Here is a 9,138-nt window from a genome sequence, read left to right as displayed (position 1 = left end):
GTTTAATTGGGCTCCACCTGGAGGAGGAGCCTACAATGAATGTCTGAAGATGCGTCCTTTGGGTTGCGTTGACTGAAAAGATATTTTTCTTCTTAAAAGTAAGTACTATTCCTGGAAGCAAGCAATACTGTTGATTCTGCTGATTAAATGCTTTATTCATGGTATCTTCATGACTGTCCACACAAAATGGGTTATATTCAAAATACTATCAAAATAAGTAAACCATACAAGACTTTCTGTAAGGAATTTATTTCCAGCAGTTTTAATAAGCTTAGGTCTGGAGTAAATATGAAATTTCCCAGCATGTTGAGAAATATTTATTTTTTTCACCTTATTAAAGTTACGTTACCTTACCAGGTAATTTCTATTCATTACTCTTCCAAGATATTGTGTTCAGAAGGAGCAGGTAGCTTTGTACTTTAATGAAACTGTTTCTTGTATTCATTTTACATATTCCCGAACTGCAAGCTCTTTCAGGGAAAAAACCCGTACAGGATCTTTTTTTGCCTTCCATTCTTCCAGTTTCTCTTGCAAAGACAAAAAATCCTTGCCGAGCTCATACGCCAGAGTGATCATTGCTTCTAGCAGTGGGATATAATACTTATGACTGTTACGCATGCATAGGAGTGACAGAGCCTTTTCCCCGTATTCAAAGGCGCTTGCTGCATTTCCCAGGTCCTTGTGGCACACCACAATAGCACAGAGGGTAGGGACAGTTGCAGCAGGGTTGCCTCTGGTCAGCCTCTCCTGCAGACCGATGACTTCTAACAGGATTTCCAAAGCCTTGTTGTACTGGCCGCCCCGCAGGCAGCCATATGCTTCCTGAAGCTCAGGCTTTGTTAAAAAGTCAATAAATTTTTTTGATCTCCTGATATATTTCATTGAATACAGAAGCCTCAGGTAGTCCTTAAAGGCCAGTTTTCTCTCATTGATTATTTCGTCTGTGAAGTTCCCTGTTAGGGCTTTTTTTGGAAAGGTCATATCTTCCATTTCCTCACTGAAATCCTCCAGAAGATTCTTGTGCAGTTTCTCAAAGTCAGAATAGCGCCGTTCAATTACAGACTTGTTGCTGTCAAAGCTTCCCGTTTGCAGAATGATGATTTTATACATCTAAAAACAACAAAAAAGAGGATAAAGTAAAATAACTAAGGAATGCTGCAAAATAACACTGAGTGTTATGTGTTGTACAAATATATTCTCCTTTGGTCCTGATCCAAGCACAGTATTATTGAAGGGCCAAATATCTGATATGCATAAACCAGCAGAGCTCCAGGGAGGCCAGCTTAGCTGTGTCACTGTGCACCAGCCGAGGCAAGGACTGTTGGCTTGCTGGCTCTTGGGTGATGACTGTGCTCACATTCAACTTTAATGCATGAGTTGTTTTCTACCCTTCATAGAGGGGTGCAGAAACTGTTCTAGCAATGGTTTCTTTCTGTTTCTATTCCTTGATTTTATTTTTTTCCCTTAAAGGGAAATTCTCTGTTTTAATCTTTGTAAATGATCTTTACAGGCATTTCTTGAAAGGTTTGTAAATTTGAGCTGACTTCTCTGATCTCTTTTCATTTGTGTGATATCTTCCTGTATTTTGCCCTGCTCCCTGCTGAAAAGCATATATGCTCTTGAAGCAAACCCAAAGCAATCATATGAGTGATTTTTAAAGTTATCATTTTCTCAAGGGCAGCTAAGTGAATAATTTACAAGTACTTGGTTGTTGTTTTTTTTTTTTTTTTTGTCTTTATAGAGCATGTATGAGAAAGGAGAGAAATGGCATTTAATTAAACTGTTGTTCAGATTGGCTCAATTTTGTTTTAATGTAGCTGTGTTTAACTACCTGCACGTACTCCAAATGATAACCTTGCCCTCTTATAGCTGTACTAAAATGTTTTTGAATTATTCTGTGAGCTGGATAATCTCCAGTGTGTGCAAGACAGTAGCATCTAAATAGATGTGTGTAGCATGCAACAAGATCTTAGGGCAGTCTCTAGACTGCATATGTACCTGCTTTAAATTCTGAGCTGCATCAGCAACAACAGAATGACTATTAGCGTTTTTAATCTATGGATCTCAGAGACTGCTGCAAAGCATCCCTTTCTGAACATCACTGACCAGGGTACTGAAGGAGACTTGCTCAAGCTCAGTTCTCCAGAAATCCAGGAGTAGAATTAGGAAAAAAACAAGTCTCAGTGCTTTGAGAAAAGAAAATCCAACCTGTTCTTCTTCATTCCTGCCCCTCATACTCATGCTTTGCTTTAAAATGTGATAGAACTCCATTAAATGACCTTTTCCTAGGTAGCGGAACAGTCCCAGAGGAGTGCTAGCTGGTGGATGTCTTCAGCTTTGTCAGCAGCAAAGAATCTTGCACTTGGCTAACATAAATCTTCAATGTGGAAGTTACACAAATATAATGCAGCTATTAGAGCAGCCTATCTCGGTGCAAGTGTAAGCACGCTGATATTTTTATACTTGTGTGAATTTCTTTAATGTTGACAAGCCTCTATGTGTGAAGGGTATTTGAGTACTAATTTGCTTGATATCACTTCTCTACTGCTGAAGGTTTTATGAAGCAATTGTCTGAGGGTTTCTTAGGGGCAGATTCCACCAGCTATGCCTATGTGAACAGTGAGAACAGGTCCTACTCAGTATGATCACGGCTCACAAAACTCAGGCGTCAGTGAGGCTTTCATGTAGTGAAGCATGCTGTGTGCTGTGCAGATCCCTGTAGAGTGAATGAAAATTAATGATCTTCTTACATATTCATTTTTTCACTTACCACATATTTAGATAAGTGGTGCTCTACAATTCTGGTTGATGGAATTTCAAACAGGAGTTTGACCTGTCTGCACTGGCTTTTTTCATTCCTCCAATATTCCTGAAGCTCTTTAGTGGTCATTGAAGAGTTGGGACTTAGGGATGCTTTGGAATCTAAAAATGATATATTGAATATTTCAAATTATAACCTTTGCATGTGGAAGGAAACCTTTTACACATTTCTTGTGAAAGTGGAGCTTAGAATTTCTGTCATTGTAAAAGTGAAACCTAAAGCGTGATAGATTAAATGATTCCTTTGCTAACAGAGACAGCTCCAGATTCTCTGAGGAAAACTGTAGTGCTCTGGAATTTGAAAGACAATAAATTGGCTGCAACATACAAATTTTATCTTACTATGGAAAAGCATTGACAAGAAGCATTGTATGTCCAGGCTGTAACCCCAGGCACAGTCTAAGCAGGTGGTAGCCCTACCAAACCCTGATTTGCTCTTCTGAATCAGGAAATTCCCCATGCTAGGAGAAGATAAAGCTAAGATGTTGCTATCATTACTAAGATGAGGAGATAATATAATGCAGATGCAAATCCTGACTTAAATTGAAATACTGACCATATTCAGATACTTGGGTTGTGCAGTAATAAGTTAAAGCTGAGAAAACATCAGTATCCTAACCTTAAAGGAGAAACTCAACCAGCTCAGCTGAAGGAGGAATTCTCACATCCTCCTTTTCTTTTGTAGCTGACGTGATGCCACAGTGATGTTTATTTGTGCACCTTCCTCTCCACCCATGTATGGTCACAATAGTGCAAAAAATCCCCTCCATATATGCACATGTAAAAATGTAGGTCAGCTGGTTGAACTGTTTGCTCACTGGGGAGTCTGACATAGCTTTCCGAAAGGGTGATTTCTCTGTCTTTGAAACACTGTGATGACAGCTTTCATGAGGTGGTGTACAGGCTAGCAAAGTGGGTAAAAGAAATGGAGTATTTGTATTTCAGTGGGCACAGCATTCTCAGTCTCCTGTCAGCAATGTCCCTGTCAATGCGGTCAGCTGAAGTCAGTCCACAACTTATCCAGCATTCAGACAATGGAAATGAATGACCACAGATGAGAGGCAGGATAACTGCTTGATGCAGAAACAGAATCATAAAAGCACTGTAGTACTTCCTCAGTGGCCCCATTTTTACATGTTATTAATCATTTGGTCAGACAGTTTCAATTATCAGTGCCTGTGGGGTTTGGCTCACTCTCTACAAAGCATAATTTGTTAGAGAGAGGTGCTGTTTATGACAGATTTACAGGCTGAAAATCTTGATGAAGCTGTATATGTTATGTTTATATTTAACATTTTATTCAACAACATATGACAGTAATGTTAGGCATAGTAAAAGCCCAGCAATGTTGCCTTCAGTAGGGTGTATGAGAGACTACTGCCTCAGGTCAGTATCAGTCAAGTGTCTTGTGTCCTTGCTGATACTACTTTACTGTTGTAGTAAATAAAGCAGGTTTTTTTTCTTTTTATATAAAGGATTAATCACTATATGAAGAGTAAACTGAAAGAATGGCATCTACCTTGGAGGTCATCTTTCTCTGGGTTTTCTGTGCTCGGTTCACAGGAAATTTCAGCTCTGGGTTGACTTTGTTCTTCATCAGGAGGAGCTGTGATAGAAAACGTAGCAATCGTGCTTGCAGCTTCCAACAGCTCCCTGTCTGCTGTGCTCTCTGGGTTCTGCTCCATTGCAAAGCTGTCATAAAAGATTATAAAAACTGTGACGTTGCTTAGTGGCCTTTAGAAGATCCAGTCTGGTAATCTTTTTTTACTGGCTTGCTCACTGCTCCCTGTGAACATGTCTGAGGGCATCTGTTGTTTCATGGAAAGTAAAGGGAACCACTGGAGAACATAACTTCAGTGGGGGGCAATTCATTCTCCTTTTATTTTGCACTCAACCTCACAAGTGTTAGTTCAGATGAACTCAGATCTGAGATCATTAATATCACTCGCAGCCTGGCTCTCTTATATTGCTAGAAGCTGCTTTTCTGAGGACTCCCAAACTTGCCTTCTGTTCTTAATGATTACTTGGGCCTATGAGGCAAAATAAGGTGGTATCTGTAACAGTACAATATTTTTATTTCATAGTTTCAGGTTTTCTCAGATTTGTCACTATGTGCTGAGAACAAAATAAGTCTGATAATGCCTATGTGGAAGGCAATCAGTTTTCTAATTATTATGCACTATGTTTTCCTGTTACTTATTCCTTTAGTCGATATACTGCGCTGCTGATAGGCTTGTAGGTCTGTCTTCCTTGCACAGATATTTTGACAGATACTCATAAAATGCTTTACAAAATATACTTCTACTCCATAGACTGGACCGGTTATGCTGCCATGTAAATGTCTCTTTATGATGTTGTTGTTGCTAAGTAACTGTTTAAAACACAGTGTTCTACTAGCAGTTGAGAATGCTTTAAGAGCATCATAAGAACTCTGCCAGGAGGCTGTGTTTGGTTAGTTACTATGAGGGAGTATTTCATATACTATGAGGGGATAGTTCATGAGTGGGTGGAAATCAAATAACATGAAAACCTGCTATAAAATATTCCAAGTTTCCTTGCTAGCAGTGTAAAAATGATGCACAAGGAGAGGTTATTGAGCAAGGTGGGCAGAGCTGTTACTACATATTGTTGTGCCACCACTTGTCTACCACACAGTTGAGCAATGCCTGACACAGAGGTGAGGAAATTCCTTCAGCAGACCTGTTGATTTCTGGTAAACTATACAAGGAAAAGCAATTACTTTCCCCAACTGGAAATTACAGAAGTGCTTTCCTCTAACAACAGCCTTTCCTTTGCCTGCTTTGGCTAAGCAAGAAGATATGGATTGTTATTATTAAGAGCACTGTGGAAGCCCTTATTTTTGGAATTTGGACTAAGGGATGAAATATCTCTGAATGTGACGAGTACCAGTTATTTCTAGCTGCTGTTGGATAGTTGTGACAGTTTAGATCAAGAGTATAAACTTTCTAGTCTTTGTTTTCTGTGTAAGGATAACCTCAGATACACCAGATTTAATGAGAAAATGTCTTGCTTTTGAGTTTGTCTAACCTGATAAGCAAGTGTGTATTTATATTCAAAGTACGTCTTTATATGTCTGTATTTAATGTTTAAATATGTATGCACATACATGTTTTTAACAAGTGTAAAATACGATTTGTCAGAGAAATGCAATATATGCAAGACTTCACATATCTGCCTTGAAAACTATTTGTACTTCACAGAACCATTTTGTTTCACTTTCACACCTACAAGTCACTGTAAGCAGCTTTAACTAAACAACTATTTATTTTTACACTAAAAAAAAAAGAAAAAAAATGGAAAACAATATGAGGAAGCCCACAGCGATTTACATAGTTTGACTTTGACCGGACACCGGGCCTGCTCTCTGTCCGAGTAAACACTGCTCAAAATGAGTTACGAGTAACAGCAGAAACCAAAGTGCACAGAATGCTCACCTGGGGAACGCCGAGGAGGTTTTAGCTGTGCTGCATCTGCAGTCCACACGAAGTCAGGAGAGGCCTGCTTTGCATTTTTTAAAAGCAGAAAAATACGTGTGTGTGTGCTTTGAGCGGGCACATTCTGTATGTTACAGAAAGGAAGGAAGAAGCCTTGATTAAATCAGACTTCCTCATCCAATTGGCTTGCTGTTTTGGCGCATTAAGTTTCCTATCTGCCTCGAACAGCCCGGCTGCTGTCTGCAGACAAGATGCAGCTTCAGCCACAAGGGCAGGGCTGCAAACCCCAGCCAGTCCTACACGTGCAAACACAAAGCGTGGTGGAGGAAAGAGCTCAACAGTCAACACAATTACAAAATCAATGAAAACATGTCCGTGTGGATTTCCGAAACCAAAAAAGCCCATGCTTAGCAAATAAGAGATTAGGAAAAATGAGTCAAATATGTAAATGCACTTATGTGGAAAAATATGCCCTGTAGGACATCTTTAAAGTAGAGACTTAACATCCAGTTCAGGAAAGAACATGCAGATGGTACCACAATAAATAGCCTTGTTCAATGTGAAATTGCACTTCTGACAGAAATCCTGGTTCCACACAGTGCTTAAACATCTGATTAATTTCAAATATCTGCTTAATTGAAGTTCAAAAAGGAACATTATCATATTTGACGTGACTACTAAACTTGAAATGAACTTGTGTGTGCCTAAAATTAATCCTGTACTTCAATTCTTTGTGGAGCTGAGGACAAAGCAAAGAACGATCCATTAATCCACACGTCCACTGGCCAAGATGCTTCCTTTTGTACTTCACTTTGCTTTGGAAATTCGCTTTAAAGCACTGGGATAGCTATTTCTGGGTTAAGTAGTGTGGATGTTATCTCTCTAGTAATGTAAGTTTCCCCCATTGCCAAAGCTCACTCAATGAAAGACCAAGAGATTTTAATGCAGCACAAATGTGGGAGGCAAACATCCAAAGAACCGCATGGATCCTGCCCCGCACATTCCTTTGGAACAAACAATTTCAAATAATGTAAGATCAGGGCCAGAAATTGACAATGTCTCTCTTCAGCTTTATTCACAACATAAGACAATGCCAGCTTTAACTTGGACTCTGTCTAAATGTAGACATTGTGCCAAAATAGCTGTCAGAGTGATGAAAAATCGTTCCTACGCAACTCCAGCCATACTGGCAAACCCCTTAACATAGATGCCATTATACTGGCAGAGTCCTTCAGCCCATTTAATGTAATCCATGCAGAAAGTGATTTAAATTATACCAGAAGAGCAATCTGTGCTTGCCAATAGAGCTCTAAGGTGTAGCTGTACCAGCCAACACTTTTAAGTGTAGACAAGGCATGGGTTTCTGGCTTGAATCTCATTCCTTTAAAGTTAGATTTATGGGTTTGGTTACAATTGTGAAAGAAATCCAAGGAGGATTTCAGTGTGTTTTGCTCGTGCTGACAGTTCACAGACCTATCTGAGCTTTGAATTCTGTATTTGCTACTTTGTGTTGCCAAAAAACATTGCATTATTTTGTGGTGCTTTGTGCTCTTGCCCTGGTCTTGATGAAGCCGAAGGAAAAGGAGAAAGTATATTTTACAGATAATTAATAATGACCTTTATATTTAATTATTTCAGAGCGAGTACCTCCTAGTCTAATTAACCTGGATGATTAAAGGGATGTGAAATCTGCATTTACGAGCATGACTGAGCGATATGAAATAGCTTACAAATCAAAGCTGTTCTGCAGGAATTCTTCCTGCCTTGGCAGCAGTGGCTGTTCTGCTTACAGCTGGTTCTGAAGGGTGGGTAGGAAGCATCCCCAGGACCACTGCTAACCCTATCAGCTGTGACATCCATGTTACCTGGCTGCTGATCCCATACTCTCAGGCTTGGTCCGGGCAACCCCTGGCCCTTCACCAGGACCAAACATTGTTTCTCTAGCAGTGTTTTACTTCTCTGAATGTCTGCTTGATTAACACCTTCAAAAAAAAAGTAATTACAGTATACAGTGGGGTTTGCCAGCAGAGTGCATAACTGATAGCTCTTTCCTTGTACTTTCAGTTTCACTGTCAGCAGTCAAATACCATATAAAGGAGCAAAGGGGAACGTTCACAGGAGCAGCGTGCCATTCTGAGAGGAGTAAGTGCTATTACACTCTAAATTGATCTGACTATTCATAAAACAATGGTGAATTTTAATGAGAAAAATGTGCTCTGTCACACTCAGTGGTGGGGAAAAGGATGCTTATGCACTGGCTTACTCAGAGTTTGCATTCTGTGCAAGCACTGACTTTGGCTGGTGTACATAAAGAGCACAGTATTTAAATGCATCTACTGAGAGATATGGAAAAAATGTGCTGCAGTAACACAGGAGCTAGGCAAGGTTAAAGTTATAATGCTGCAGTTCATAGAAGTGGTTGTTGTAAGAGTTATGTTCTCTCTCTCTATATATATATATTTAAGAGGAAAGGACTCATTTTAGGAAGAGTTGCCAAAAACTGGGTAGTTAGCCACCAGATAAGCTAGTTTTGTGATGTTAAGGATGCCTGTAGAGAAAGAGTGTTCATGCTTTTGATGGCTAAAGAACCAGAAGGGACTGCTACAACAGTGCTAAATGTCGTGCCTTGATTTGGGCAGTTAATGTTTCCCCAATCTCATAGTTACAAAAACCCCAACAGAGGAAATATTTAATACTCAAATTAGCTTAAAAAAAAAAAAAAAAAGAGAGAGAGATAAACCAATGTTACATAGGAACTGCAGTTTACCACCTGTTATAACGGTCATTGCAAACTCCTATTTGAGATAAAGAATATGGCTGTAATACCCAATTATAAAACCTCTTCATCTCCAGCCCTGTGCAA

General features: G+C 39.5%; 1 protein-coding gene across 3 annotated transcripts; it reads right to left on the bottom strand.

Moving 5' to 3' along the window:
• Positions 1–233: 233 nt before the first annotated feature.
• On the bottom strand, positions 234–6,410 carry SNX20 (sorting nexin 20). 3 transcript variants are annotated; one of them, XM_015873517.3, is made up of 4 exons: positions 6,276–6,410; positions 4,340–4,512; positions 2,771–2,922; positions 234–1,110 (listed from the first exon to the last, which is right to left on the bottom strand). In XM_015873517.3, the coding sequence occupies exons 2-4, from the start codon at positions 4,503–4,505 to the stop codon at positions 442–444; spliced, it is 987 nt and encodes a 328-aa protein (XP_015729003.2). In that variant the 5' UTR covers positions 4,506–4,512; positions 6,276–6,410; the 3' UTR covers positions 234–441. The 3 variants fall into 3 exon arrangements, with proteins under 3 accessions (XP_015729003.2, XP_015729005.2, XP_015729004.2); XM_015873519.3 differs by lacking the exon at positions 6,276–6,410 and adding an exon at positions 5,111–5,188; XM_015873518.3 differs by lacking the exon at positions 6,276–6,410 and adding an exon at positions 5,017–5,084.
• Between the last annotated feature and the right edge of the window lie 2,728 nt (positions 6,411–9,138).

Source organism: Coturnix japonica, chromosome 6, assembly GCF_054131305.1.
Source record: "Coturnix japonica strain WE chromosome 6, WE-NBRP24, whole genome shotgun sequence".
Classification (NCBI taxonomy): domain Eukaryota; kingdom Metazoa; phylum Chordata; class Aves; order Galliformes; family Phasianidae; genus Coturnix; species Coturnix japonica.
This window is presented reverse-complemented; position numbering and strand designations above follow the sequence as displayed.

Coding starts and splice junctions, on each gene's coding strand:
- SNX20 (XM_015873517.3), bottom strand. CDS start 4,505: ATGGAGCAGAACCCAGAGAGCACAGCAGACAGGGAGCTGTTGGAAGCT. Junction 2,923..4,339: donor AGAGAAAGATGACCTCCAAG/GTAGATGCCATT, acceptor TATCATTTTTAG/ATTCCAAAGCATCCCTAAGT. Junction 1,111..2,770: donor ACCACTTATCTAAATATGTG/GTAAGTGAAAAA, acceptor TGTTGTTTTTAG/ATGTATAAAATCATCATTCT.